Source organism: Petaurus breviceps, unplaced genomic scaffold, assembly GCF_028583685.1.
Source record: "Petaurus breviceps papuanus isolate PSGF00001 unplaced genomic scaffold, PetGlider_PUasm1.0 523, whole genome shotgun sequence".
In the NCBI taxonomy this organism is placed as follows: domain Eukaryota; kingdom Metazoa; phylum Chordata; class Mammalia; order Diprotodontia; family Petauridae; genus Petaurus; species Petaurus breviceps.
In genome coordinates this window covers 3,987,841-4,002,644 of record NW_027186356.1, presented here as the reverse complement: position 1 = coordinate 4,002,644, position 14,804 = coordinate 3,987,841, and the positions used below count along the sequence as shown (strand labels likewise).

Below are 14,804 nucleotides of genomic sequence, written 5' to 3'. Positions count from 1 at the left end.
GAAATAAGCAAACTAGCAAAGTAGGGTAGAACTAGAAAGCCTTAAATACCAGGTTTGGGAATCGATTTTGTTATTTGATAAGCAAGAGCACATTGCTGAAGGCTTTTGAGCAAGGGGAAGGAGATTTAACCAGATCTGAGCATTTATTAAGAAAATTACTATGGTAAAAGAGATTGGAGATGAGAGTGCCTGAAGCAGAGAAATAGGATGGCAGACTATTACAATAGACTAGGTTATGAGGACTTGACTGAGTTAGGAAAGGTGATCAACATTACTCATTAGAGAGATGACATTTTCCAGAGGGCTAGATTTGAGTCATAGGCTCTCCTAAAGGTGATAGAAGAGAGGAAACATCTAGAAAGAAGATCCAGGGGTTGCAGGAGAGTGTGCTGCTGACCAAGTTTTAGACCAGCCAGTTCTCTGCCTTCTAGCCAAGATTGAACTTCTCATCCTGCTACTTGATGTTCCATCCTCAACATAGAACTGAGGAAATTAAATGTTTCATTGTCCCAGCACAGATGATTGAAGAGTGACACATAAGCCAGACTGCCAAGTGCCTTTCCAAGTAGGAGAGGCAGAGATATATAGGAATCAGCTGTGAACTTTTCATGTGTTTTCTCATTTTAGGTGTTTTCTGAATATTTCAAAGAGTTGGAAGAAGAGAGCATTCGTGATAATTTTGTTATTATTTATGAATTACTAGATGAATTAATGGATTTTGGATACCCTCAAACCACTGACAGCAAAATTTTGCAAGAGTGAGTATCAGTAGCCAGATGTATCTACCCTCTTCCAGTTCCTCCTTGTAGCATGGAAGTAACCTTTCCATGGCAGGTCCTGGCAGGCATGACCTAGGGGATCAGACTTTGTGTCTGTCAGGCTAGCCCTCGCCTATATGTAGCCATGGCAGTTCACAAACTCTGCCACGTTTGAAGGGGAACTTTGATCTGGTCAGCCCCGGTACTATCAATGACAGCTTCTCAAACTCCTGAAACAGTGCACAGTGGTATCCCAGTGTTACTGATAAAGCCTTAGAAACACTATTTGTCTCCTCATCTTTCATACGTCATCCTTGAAGGGTTTGAATGGCTTTATTGCCATGATGCTTCACTCCATTAGAATGGTTTTGTTAGGTTTTATCCTGCTCGCTTAAGTTTCTTTATTGGCAGCCAGATCAAGTCATGGATTAAGTGGCTTCTTTTGACTTGGGAAAATCAAAAACTAAGCTTTTCTCTCCTAGAACATAGGTAGTTTGGGGGGAGGGGGGAGGAGTATCCATCTAGACTAGATACCTGTAAATTCCCTTCCAGCTCTAAGGTTCTATCCTATCATTCTGTGCCTTATGATATTATTTCTAGGCTGCCAAGAGCTTCCTTTGTTCACTCCTTGAAGTGTAGCATTAAGTCATTGACTGAAGTTACTCTTTCTGTGTTAGTCATACTTCCTTAACACTAATCATCTGGTTATAAAGATACATCACTCAGGAAGGCCACAAACTAGAGACTGGAGCCCCACGTCCTCCAGCTACAGTCACCAACGCTGTGTCTTGGAGATCTGAGGGAATCAAGTACAGAAAGAATGAAGTGTTCCTAGATGTCATAGAATCTGTTAACCTTTTGGTGAGTTCATTGAATTACATGCTTTTAGAAAAATGAAAATAAAATTTTAAAATGTTAAAGCAAATCTGCAGATGTCTGAGACACCCCAGTTGGGTGTGCAGTGGAAAGAGCGCTAAAATTTGTTTTGTTTGATTGTTTGATTAACAAATATTTTTTCACTCCCTCCCACATGGGGAAAAAAAAGAAAAAAAACCCTTTTAATAAATATTCATAGTCAAACAAAACAGATTCCTGCCTTGGCCATGTCCAAAAAAAATATGTCTCAGCTGCTCTCTGAGTCCATCCCCTTTCTGTCAGGAGGCAGTAGTGTGGTTCATCATTTGTGTTCTGGATTCATTGTTGGCCATTGGGCAGATCAGAGTTTTATACCTTTCAGAGTTGTTTGTTTTTACCAGAGTTGCTGGTATTGCATATATTTGTTCTTGTTCTGTTCATTTCACTCTTTAACAGTTCATATAAGTCTTCCCACATTTCACTTCTACCACGCCATTTCATTCTTTTGGCACATGGCATTCGCTTGCATTCGTATACTGTAATTGTTCAGGCATTCCCCAAATGATAAACATCCCTTAGTTTGATTTTTTGTTATTATAGAAAGAAATGCTATAAATATTTTTTTCCTCTTTCTTTGATTTCTTTGGAGTATCAATGATGGTATTGCCTGGGTCAAATACAGTTTAATAGTTTCTGGAGCATAGTTCCAAATTGTTTTCCAGAGTGACTATATTAATTCACAGATCCACCAATAGTGTATTAATGTGCCTCATTTACCACAGTCTGTTCAACATTTGTCATTTTCCTTTTTTTGTCAGTTTTGCCAATCTGATGGGTATGAGGTGGAACCTCAGAGTTTCTTTAATTGGCACTTCTCTAAATATTAATGATTTTTTTTCATATGACTTAATACCTTGAATTTCCTTCTTTGAAAACTTCTTATTTTTATCCTTTAATCATTTGCCAATTAGGGAATGACTCTTAGTCTTTTAAATTTAAGTCAGGACCTTACATACCTTGGAAATGAGATTTTTATCAGAGAAACCTGCTAAAAAGATTTTTTTCCCCCAATTACCTGCTTATTTTCTAATTTTGGCTGCATTGCTTTTGTTTGTTCAGAAACTTTTAAGTTACATGTTATTAAAATTGTCCATTTTATCATCTGTGATCCTCTTTATCCTATCCTTTGTTTGGTTGAGATTGCAGAACTAAAAGTCATGAATCTGGATCTGAACCCTGGTTCTAGCTCTTGCTAGCTGTACAACTGAGCCATGTTCCTTTTTTTTTTTTTTTTTGGTCTTCCATCTAGAAGATGATTTCCAAGGTCCTCTTTAGTTCTTGTGTTCTATGAAACCACATCTAGGTGAACAAGACCTACATTAGGCCTGCTTCACTCAGTGTCAATATCAGTGTGGCATAAAAGGAAAAGTTTCCCAGAGTTTGGAAAGCAAGGAAAGGATCAAAATAATCTCTACTCTCTTCCCACCTGTTCTACCTGAACTTATTTCTTTTAATTCAACACCAAGCTGAAAGTGCAGTTTGTTCTTCCTTAAATTGACTTCTGTCCAGCTTAGGGAGGTGGGAACATTGAAACATGTCACACTGAGACTAGCAGGAATTTGGGGTTTCCACCAACCACCACCATTTGGCCTTTATGCATAGAATGGAAGATAGTCTCACAAAAATCTTAGAGGAAGATTTATTTCTGTGTAAAACTAGATAATAGTAATTTTACATATTTGTCAAAGTTTGTTTGAATGGCTTATTCTCGGCTAAAAAGAGAGGGTCCTTTTTTCCTGAAGCAGAAGTAGGGAAAGACTTGCGGTCAGAAGGCTTGGGTTGAAATCTTGCCTTTCATACTCACTAGTCACTTTATTTCTCCAAGTTTCCATTTGCCTCCATTTCTATCAGCAATACTTGGTAGCTAATTGGATGTTGGGTGAGAGTGAAGAATCGAAGATTCTTAAACTTGGGTGACTAGAAAGTTAGTGTTACCTTAGCAAAAATAGTGAAGTTAGGAGAAGGGAAAGGGAAAGCCTAATGAGTTCTATTTTGGAACTGTTGAGGTCGAGATGCCTATGTAACATCCAGGTGGAGCAGCAGGCAATTGGTGTGGGACTAGAGCTCAGAGATGGATAGGTGGATTTATGGGTCATTTGCATAGAGATAATACTACTTTATTGAAAGCCCAGTCAGGCTTGTCAAACCCTATACTATCTTAAGATCTGTCCCAGACACCACCCTGCCCCCCCCATTGCTAGTGCCTTCCCTCTGAGATTACTTTCCATTTATGCTGTATATATCTGATATATGTCTTTTTGCATGTTATGTTTCCCCATGAGGTTGTTTACTCCTTGAGGACTTGGACCATGTTTTTGCTTTTCTTTGAATCTTTAGCACTTTTCACAGTACCTGGCACATAGTAATAACTTATTAAATGCTTGTTGGTTGATTGATCTAATTTCATTATATTAATGTACAAAGACTCTCTTGATCTATCCCATAATAGTTTCCTTAACTGCTTGGTTCTTCAAATAGGTCAGCGCCAATGGGAATGTCCTTCGTAGTGAAATCGTGGGCTCCATTAAGATGAGGGTGTTTCTCTCAGGGATGCCAGAACTGCGTCTGGGCCTCAACGACAAAGTTCTCTTTGACAATACAGGGCGTGAGTATACACACTAATGGCCTCTTTATGAGTTCTTTGTCCATGTTTCCTCCTGAGCATGTCCCAGCTATATAAGGACTTGGTCTTTTCTTTGGTAGGATAATGAGCCTCTGATTCTTAGAGGGGAGTATGAAACCCTGTTTACTGTTCCAGGAAAGCAGTAGATGGAAGAAAACCTTTCTATCCTAAAAAGAAGAATTTGCTAAGCAGATAAATGATATGAATGAGATTTTAAGACAAATGTTTGCTTCCCCATAGGAAGAAACTGATTTCAAGCCCTTTTGAAGTATTATTCATTGTTCAGGATGGCACTTTATGCAAATTATTTTTATATTTTCTTTTAACATTGCTTCTTTGCTAGGTTGTTTGGAATTGCTGTATACATGTAAAACTACAAAACTATATTTATTTAAAAGTAGCATATAATATACATTTTGTCTGTTTCAGACTAGCTTTACCAATAAATCTTAATAAGTGAAATTTTACATATTTTATATGGTTTACTCCATAAGTAAGATCATCTAGTCCTGGCATCTCCTTTTTCAGGTGAAAGAAGTGAGACCCACAAAAGGGACATGACTTGCTAAGGTCACACAGCTAATCAGCAGTTCAGCCAGGATGGGGACTCAGGTCACAGTCCAATGTCCATTCTTCTCAGACAGTCATTAAAATGTATTAAGTATTTACTGTGTACTAGGCACCATGCCAAGCTCTGGCAGATACAAAGGCAAAAGACAATCCCTGCTTTTGAGGAGCTCCATCTCGTGATAGAGACAACATGTACAAATAGTCTGTAGACAGGATAAATTGGAAATAATGAGGAAGAACATTCCAGGCATGGAGGGGTAACCTGAGAAGGCCCAGAATCAGGAGATGGAGTACCTTTTTCAAGAAACTGAAAGGAGACCATTACCACTGGATCACAGAATATGTGGTAGAGAGTAAGGTATAAGAAGACTAGAAAGGCAGGAGGGGGGCCAGGGTATGAAGAACTTTGAATGCCAAACAGAATTTTATTTTTGATCCTAGAGGTGAGAGGAAACTATTCAAATTTATTGGGTAAGGAAGGAGGTGACATGGTCAGACCTGAGTTTTAGGAAAATCACTTGGTGGCTGAATGGAGGGTGAATTGGAGTAGGGAGAAATTTGAGGCAGGTAGTCCCACCCACAGACTATTGCAGTAGTCCAGGTGGAGGTGAGGAGGGCCTGCACCAGGTGGTAGCAGCATCAGAGGAGGGAGGAGAGGGAGGTGAAACGAGAGAGGTGTTGCAAAGGTGAAAAAAGGCCTTGGGCAACAGATGGGACCTGGGAGATGAGAGTGTGAGGAGTCAAGAATGACTCCTAGGTTGTAAGCCCAAGGGGGTGTCTTCAGCAGCAGTAGAAAAACTGGGAAGAAGGAAAGGTTTGGGAGGAGAGGAAATAAATTCACTTTTGGATATGTTGAGTTTAAGATGTTTAAAAGACATCCAATTTGAGATGTCCATTAATAGGCAGTTGGAGATGCCGGAGGTGCCCAGAGAGGTTTGGTTATATAGATTTGAGAATCATCAGCGTAGAGATGATCATTGAACCCATGGGAGTTGATGGGATCAGCAGGGGAAGTAGTACTAAGAGAGAAGAGAAGAGGACCCTGGACAGAGCCTCGGGGCATAGCTGGAGTTAGCAGGGACAACCTGGAAGAATATCCACTAAAGGAGGCTGTCAGAGGCCTGTAGTGCATAGCAACCTTGGAGAGTGCCATTCCTGCCTCCAGCGCCACTGCTGCGGAACCCAAGCCATCATTGAGCTTCTCTGTGCTTCAACTTCCTTCTCTCTGAAATGGGCATCTCCACCTCCCAGGGTGGTGGTTGTCAGTCAGGTGGGATAATAGCAGCAAGGGTTTTACAGAGTTCAAAGTCTTCTACAAATGTCAGCTATTATTATTATCATTATTATTAGCCTACTGGTTGGTCTCTCTGCCTCAAGTCTCTCTCACTCTCCAGTCCATCTACACTCAGCTGTCAAAATGATCTTTTGAAAATTCAGGTCTGATCACATCACCCCTTTTCCTACTCAGTAAACTCCAATAGCTTCCTTTGACCTTCAAGATAAAATATAAAATCCTGTTTGAAGGGCATTTGGAGCTCTTCATGCCTTGGCCCCCCTCCTAACTTTCCAGGCTCCTTACACCTTCCTCCCCCTTGCCCCATACAATGTATGCTGGGATCCTCTCTGTTAACCCTGGCTTTTCTGTTCCTTGAACAAGATCCATCTGTATGCTCTCAGCATTTTCTCTGGTTGTTCCCCCGTGCCTGGAATGATCACCCTCCTCACCTCTGCCTCTCAGTAGCCTTCGGGTCCTGTAAGTCTCCAGTAGGATCCCACATCTAAAGAAACCTTTCCCATTCCTCTTTAATCCTAGTAGCTTCCCTCTGTTAATTATTTCCTCTTTATCCTGTCCATAACTTGTTTGTGCCCGGCTGTTTGCATGCTGCCGCCTCCATTAGCCTGGGAGCTCCTTGAGAGCAGGGACTGTTTTTTGCCTCTTTTTATATCCCCAGAGCTTATGTGCCTGACACAAAGTAGATTATTGATGCTTATTAGATGCTTATTGATTGACTATCATGAGTAGTATTACCTTGCATTTCTATAATGCATTATAGTTTTAACAGGCTTCTATATCCAATATTTCATTTGATCCTCACACCCCACTGTTCAGGGAAATATAATTTTGAAGCCAGGAAAACTAAAGCTTGGGTTGTGATGTGCCCGAGATCCCACAGCTAGCAAAGTATGGAACTTGCTGATAAGGCAAGGAGGAAAGGCCTATTTCCTTACTGGTTTTTGGTTAGTTAATAATTGCTCACTTTTGGACAAAATATTTTCTTCATACAACCCCATTAGGTGGGTAATACAGAGGTTATTCACCCAGTTTTTCAGGTGAAGAAACTGAGGCTCAGAGATCAGAAGTGGCTTTGTCATCAGTGACTGATCTCGACCTCCACCCCCCAGGTCTTCTGACTCACTCCTAGCCCCTTTTGCATTCTGTCTTCTAAGATATTTTACTGTCTTCTCTGCTGTCCTCTTGATTGCTTCTTTTCCTCACATTCTGCCCTTGCTGTCTTCCAGGTGGAAAAAGTAAATCAGTAGAGTTGGAAGATGTGAAATTCCACCAGTGTGTGCGCCTCTCCCGCTTTGAGAATGACCGTACAATTTCTTTCATCCCCCCTGATGGAGAATTTGAACTGATGTCTTATCGCCTCAACACCCACGTAAGTGTGCCTGGGCTAGGGTGTGGTGGCAGTGATGCTGAACATTAGTTAAAAAGGTAAGCAGTGCCTGGTACCTCACCAAGATCTAAGTAAAAAGTGTCATCTGAGAGAGAAAGGAAACAAGGAACATCTTCCCAATTGTTAACCAAAATGACATAAGCATCCTTGTGTCCCAAGGAGTACTGCAGGTGGGCTTTCCCCTGATTGGGGAGGCAGTCAGCCATCTCTACCAGGAGGGTTTTGCTTAGCCATCCTGGGAAGCCAGTTAACAAATAGATAAGAATGGTTTGTAATCAATGTATTAAAGCACCAACCTAAGGAGATATCAGAAAGATGGTAACAAACTGGGAGCTCTGGCCATGAGTCTTGGCTGCAAGCTAAGCCTGTCAGGTTCAGAAATTCCATTCACCTCAGAATAATCAAGTAAAGGTAAATTGAATCACACCCAGCTGCATTCACAGGAGACCAGTTTCTTGACCTCGTATTCATCCATCTGGGGTATTCCTCACTCTGGAGGAGACAAGGTATAAAAGTAAAATAGAGAATAATACAAATCAGCATATCTCATACAAATGATTTTTCTTAGAAATTTAATAAATCAATCAAAGCATACTGTTTGCTCTCTTTTTTTGTTTTGTTTTTTCTTTCTCATGTTTCCTCCCATGCGTTCTAATTCTTCTGTACAACATGACTAGTGTGAAAATATGTGTAACAAAAATGTATATGTAGAGCCTCTATCAGATTGCATGCCATCTTGGAGAGGGAGAAGGGAGGGAGGCAGAGAAAATTCAAAACCTAGGAAAGTGAATGTTGAAAACTAAAAAGAAATTGATTTAAAAAAGAAATTTAATAAATTGTTATGTAAAAATACTGAATAAAACCTCCAATAAAAACTGTCAAATCCAAACTATTTACATTTTAAGTAAAAAGAGGAAAAATAGTACTATAAATAACTTGAATAAAATCATACTAACAGCTTGCTTGTTCTTTATCCCATTTTGATTTCTTTTCTACCAGTGAACTGTTTTGTTGCTAGTGAGTTTTTTAATACAATCATAATTGATTTGTTTATATTTTTCTGCTTTAATTTTCTGCATCCCTTTGTTATAAGTCTCTGTATTTCTCTATGTATGTTTGTCCTATTTTACAGCACAATAATAGTATGCTCTGTTGCTAAACCACAACAGGTTTAGCTATACCTCGGTGATTGAATATTCTAGTCCTTGGGTTCCATTGTTCCCAGTTCTTTGTTACTATAAATAGGACAGTTCTAAATATGGATCTAGTAGTGGAATCCCTGGGGAATGGGAAGCAGGGCATTCCAGATTCACATGCTGAATTGTGTGGCACAGACATTGTTTTCTAGAAGAGCAACATTTCTCCTCATACCCCAAAGGAAAATGTTGACCAAGGTGGGATGAGGATGAAGAAAGCCATGAGATCTGGGAGTAAATGCTCAGGGAGAAAGAAGCCAGAAGGACCACTTTTCCAGCAAGGGCAGCCTGGCTTCTTCAGAGGGTACAGTCCTGAACAAATGGAAAATTGGTGACTAAATGAGGATCTTTCATTTCTTATGTGTCAACCTTCATGGAGCTCTGAGCCTTTCCATGGGGTTACCAAGCCTAACTCTGTAAAAACAACTTTACTGATTTTTCTTTGTCTTAGACTAGTTTGCCAGAAACACACGTAGATATGTTACCTTGTGTTAGACAGTTTTGAGGTGTCTGTTTCTGGCAAGGGTTAAATTGCCACTAAAATCAGACTCATTGCTTTTATGATCTTTGTGTCTCCTCCCAGGTAAAGCCCTTGATATGGATCGAATCTGTAATTGAAAAACATTCCCACAGCCGCATCGAGTACATGATTAAGGTCAGTTGCCCTTTAAGAAGTCTGGTGAGCTTTAAGTGGATCCTGTCCACCAGACAAAGCATAGATTTCATTTTTAAAACATTCTTTTATTGGTTGTGGTGATAGTTATAGTAGCATTTCTCATTTCTGTAACAGTTTAGAGTTTACAAAGCACTTTGTTCACTACAGTCCTGTGAGGTAGGGACAGTTTGCTTTGGAAATGCTAGGCAGTTTCTCTTGTCCCTTAAAGGAGGGTTTTAGCTCATGGCTTAGTTCACCCTTGTAAATTTAACTATAGATTGTAATTAGTATAGTAATGATAATTATCATTATTATTAGCATTACTATGAATTACTCACATTTCTATAGCTTCTAAAAATGTTTTCCTCTTAACCCAGTGCATAGATAGCATATGTGTATTATTAATTCCTGTTTTACTGATAAATGGAGACTCCAAGAAGTTTGTGACTTGCCCAGGATCTGATAACCAGTAAGTATCAGAGTCAGAACTGGAATTGACGTCACCTGTCTAGTGCTGTTTCTGCTCAGCCACACTGCCTGGACACTTAATGAGTCCCTAATGGATTACAAGAAGTGAGTCATGCCCAGAGGCACCTGCCCAGTGTGGGGAGGGGCCTCGAAACCATGGCATATGAGATTCATTTGAAGGAACAGGGAATGTTTAACCTGGCAGAAAGGAGGCTGCAAAGGCAGGGACCTGTTCTGGGGGGAGCCCTTCGACAAAGGTGAAGTTGCAGGGAGGCAGGTTGTTGCCATCCCAGTATTGGGAATCACTTTGTAACCAGCTAGAACCATGCAAAAGCAAACAGGCTGCCCTGTGAGCAGAGAGCTCCCCATCAGCAGAGGTGTGCTGGGAGGATCTCAGCCCCCATTGGGAAGATTATGTGAGCAGTGCAACTAAAGTAGAGAGGAAGGAGCCATTTACTGGGGAGGGCAGCAGGCTGGGCTTCCCAGAGGAGACCTTTTTGTGAGCCATAGCCAGCTGCTTTGTCCCACAGGGCAGATCCAGGTATTTTTTTATTTATACCAAAGGAAAAAAACAGCTTTTATTCATTTTATTTGTTCATTAACATAAATATAAGAAAACATAAAGTGACTTACCCAAGGCCACACAGTTGATGTGTTGGACCTAGGACTGAGAGGCAGGTCTTTTAGTCACATGGTGAAAATTATACAAAGACCCAGTTTGGTTTATTTTTTAATCCACAAAGGCTTGAATAGAAGCCAAACATGTAGGGATTTAATTTCACTTTTCTGGAATATATTTACTAAAATTTCTTCTTCTGCCCCACATCATTATGCTATAGAGTCTTTTCATAATATTACTCAGAAAAATGCTTCCCTCCTTGCCCAATTTCCTGACCACAGCTGTATTCGTGTCCCTTCACAGCTTGCAGAACAAGTTGTAATAAAGGAGTGGGGGTGGTGGATGTTGCTTTTATCTTGTGCTAAGAAAGCTCAGCTTGTTTGTGGCCTTTCTATAGGCAAAAAGCCAGTTTAAACGCCGATCGACTGCAAACAATGTGGAGATCCACATTCCCGTGCCCAATGATGCCGACTCGCCAAAGTTCAAAACCACTGTGGGAAACGTCAAGTGGGTCCCAGAGAACAGTGAAATTGTTTGGTCGATTAAATCCTTCCCGGTGAGTGGGTTCCTCAGCCCTTAACTGGTGGCACCTCCTCTTCATCTAAAAGATGAAAATTTAGCCCCATCCTTCATGTGTTTCCCCTGTGTAAGACTCTCAAAGAACTTTTCAAATGCACCAAGAGAGTGGCTGGTGGTTTGGCCTTCATGACAGCCCAACTTATCTAGATATGTCAACTTGGTCAGTTATTGCCGTATATACCTAGAAATGAATTCTAAATTGAAAATTCAAGCTTTTCATTAACCCCTTCCCCCACAGTCTGAATGAGGAAGGTTCAGATCAGCACATTTATTAAGTACCTGCTGCATTCAGAGTCCATGATTGGCACTAAAGAAAATAAGGGGATTAGATGAATGAATGAATGAAAAAGCATTTATTAAGCACTTACTTTGTGCTGAGCACTGGGGATATTTTATATAAATATAAAAGCAAAGCCAGTCCTTGCCCTCAAGTAACTTATATTAATGAGGGAACATATATGGAGACTAGTGATAAGACCCATTCCTTGATTTCTAGAAGTTTCTAGTTTAGTAGAGATGCTAAGAATGAAAGATAACTAATGAAAAATCATAATCCCAGTTTCCATTGTAATAACACATTAAGGTTTACAAAGAGCTTTCCTTTTGAAGTAAGTAGTATAACTATTATCACTATTATATGGATGTAAAACCAAGGCCCATAGAGGTTCAGTGACTTGTCCAGGGTAGCACAGCTGCCGAGTGCAAAGCTGTGGACAGGAGATGCAAAATAAAGAAAACCATATCCAAGGAAGAAAAAATTATGATAAGGAAGGCAGTTGTGTTGAGAGAGGGATAAGATTTCCACAGATCAGGGTGGGTTTGTGGAGAGGAAATTCTAGGCACAGGAGAAGCGTGTTGGCCATAACTGGGATGTAAAGCACAAGTGTCTTCTCAGAGCATAAAGTACTGGAAAGGTGGGGCAGTGCCAGGTATGGAGGGCTTCAAGTACACGGCCAGATAGTTCAGGCTTCTCTTGCTATAGGTCTTAGGGAGCCACTGCAGGCCTTCAGCAGGAGGCTTTGGGGATCACATAGGAAGATCTTGTTGCTCCCTCTGCTTTTCCTATTTGTCTCTACCTGGAGTCAGCTGAAACTGTGGAGAGGGTCTGACTCAATTAGGTTGGAAACTTCAGTACTTAGTACAGATTTCACCAAACTAAGGAAATTTAAACCCAGCTTATTGACTTCCATTTAGTGGTTTGTGTCTAAAGTGGACCAGATCCTGCAGATCCATTTAGAAGATCATTCCTACATCTTTATGTAACCACCATTCATATTCAGCTTTTGCCTCCTCTATCAGGTGCCAACTATAGACATAGCTCCAGCTATTTTTCTTGGTAAAACTGACAGAAAGTTTGAAAGCAAGCATGGTACATGAGAAAGACTCACTGCCATGTGGCCACTGCAAGTGAGAAATGGTGTCCTCCTTCTTGGACTTTTCCCAGTGAATTTATTACTCCAAACCAGTACTTAGGCCAGCCAAAAATGTGGTCAAGGTTTGGGGCGAGACTGTTGACTAAATTTGCTTCTGTTTCAGTATTTACTGTTTCATCTCTCTTCTCCCTACACAGGGAGGGAAAGAATATCTGATGAGAGCTCACTTTGGCCTGCCCAGTGTTGAAGCTGAGGACAAAGAGGGAAAACCACCCATAAGTGTCAAGTTTGAAATTCCATATTTCACCACCTCAGGGATACAGGTCTTTATTGTGATGATGTAAAGTTGTTGGAAGCGATATCCAAGGGTGGGAGTGGGGATATTCATATTGTTGCTTGCTGGATGGGTGTGTGTGTGTCTGTCTGTCTGTCTGTGTGTGTGTGGTCACAAACATACACTGTTACTTCATTGCAAAGGTGGACATGGGAGATCAGGACAAACATGGTTCAGGATTCAAAAATGAACAAGATCAAAGGCTATTCAGAAGCCTCCTGCCTATCTATCATGAATATTTTCTTCCAAAAGATTGTTAGAAGGTGGTGGACGTAACAATACTAAATGGCGTCACAAAATTTGAAATTGATTCTCTTAATACTTAGAAAGAAAAGGGAAGATCTAATTGGAAAAGGGGGGATGTGGAAGTGAAGAGGCTAAAAACTTTAAAATAAGAACTTCTGACACTAGTTAGTAATTTAAAGCCCTGAAAGTATCAAAGCACAAAATGTCAGAGCTGAGAGGGATGTGGAAGGTCAGAGCGAGGAGGGCCCTTAGAACAGAATGCCAGATCTGGGAGAGCCCCTAGAACAGGGGATGTCAGAGCTGGGGTGGGGGAGCGCCCTTAGAACACATATTGTCAGACCTGGGAAGGACATTAGAAATCATTTAGTCTCACTTTCTCATTTTATATTTATATAGATGAGGAAGCTGAGACCCAGAGAGGTGGAGTCCCTTGCTGAAAGTCCATACAGGGAGCTAGCTAGTAGCAGAGCCAAGACTAGAGGATGGGTTACCTGACTCCCAGTCAAGCACTCTTTGCTAGACACTGCCCTAGTGAGAGGTCATGCATGGTTCCCTATACCTATGCTACTTACTGAAGCAGGTTATCATTGGGTTATCTCAGTGTTTTAAAAATAAAGGAGGATCATGTGCTTGGCTGCTTTTCCATACTTCTTCATTTGTTTACAATGAAACATTTGCTTAGCATTTCCAAATTCTGCACCTCAGTGAACTCTTCTCTCAGGAAGAAAGCAGTCTATCACCAAAAAGGTGGTACTTTGTTCTCCTGAGAACAGGCAAATGTTTATTGTTTGCTTTTGGGCCCTGCAGGTGCGTTACCTGAAGATCATTGAGAAGAGTGGTTACCAGGCTTTGCCTTGGGTTCGGTACATCACCCAGAATGGAGGTAAGTTGTGATACTCTGACTGATCATGTCTCAAATCCTTTGGCATTAGCTCACATTTGTACGCAACAGACCCTTTTAGGGAGGCTAAGCCGAGGTTATTGTCTTCATTTTAGGAAATAGGTTCACAGAGGAAAAATGACTTGTCCACAGCCATTAAGTGTTGGATCTGGGACGCAGACCCTGGCCTGTCTAAGGTTCTCCCCACTCACCAGGCTGCCATACCTAATGGTCTGTCGGTTTCGCACATCCAAGTTCCAGGGAGGTTATAGACAGAAAGAAAGGTGCATTGTTCTCATGCTTCACAGCCAGTGTGATCCAAAATTACGCCATACTTTTTTCTGTAACCTGACTTTTATAGAGCTTGAGTGTGGCTTACTATCAAAGTACACCTTTCTTCCCCTTTCACAGGGATCATGTTTTAGGGATGTAGTCCAAACTTTTGGGTCACACTATATTTTTGTGACTGGTGATCTAATTAAAACCCTGAAAATAATTGTCTTTTGTGCCACTCAGAAGGAAACCATATCAATATTGACGTTATTCATCATAAATGAGAGCAGACACGCGGGGAAGCTGCACAAAAATGGTCACTTACCTTCTATGCCTTTGAGAGGTGAATAAAGGGGATGGTAAAATTGGTTTTATTTTGTATCCAAAGGCGAAAAGAAACATAACATCATGAAATATTTAGTTATCTCACCTTGAGATCTTCATGATAAATATAAGCAAGAGAATCACCAAGAAGATAATTGCAGTTTTTGTAGCAATCATTGCCAAGAATGAAGTAGAGAAATTCAGGGAAGAGGCAGAAAAATTCTAAAGAATTCTAAAAGAAGAGATTCTAAAGAAGTCCTGCAGATGAAGACAAAGAATAGATGGAGGGGTGTGTGTGTGTGTGTGTGTG

General features: G+C 40.7%; 1 protein-coding gene across 1 annotated transcript in view; it reads left to right on the top strand.

Moving 5' to 3' along the window:
* Nucleotides 1–14,804, top strand: part of AP1M1 (adaptor related protein complex 1 subunit mu 1) — a 28,876-nt gene that overhangs the window by 10,510 nt on the left and 3,562 nt on the right. Inside the window, exons 4-11 of the mRNA XM_069102122.1 lie at nucleotides 628–758; nucleotides 1,472–1,619; nucleotides 4,152–4,278; nucleotides 7,387–7,529; nucleotides 9,327–9,398; nucleotides 10,883–11,041; nucleotides 12,635–12,760; nucleotides 13,825–13,900. Of these exons, the coding sequence (XP_068958223.1) occupies nucleotides 628–758; nucleotides 1,472–1,619; nucleotides 4,152–4,278; nucleotides 7,387–7,529; nucleotides 9,327–9,398; nucleotides 10,883–11,041; nucleotides 12,635–12,760; nucleotides 13,825–13,900 (982 nt within the window). The remainder of the gene's footprint in view (nucleotides 1–627; nucleotides 759–1,471; nucleotides 1,620–4,151; nucleotides 4,279–7,386; nucleotides 7,530–9,326; nucleotides 9,399–10,882; nucleotides 11,042–12,634; nucleotides 12,761–13,824; nucleotides 13,901–14,804) is intronic.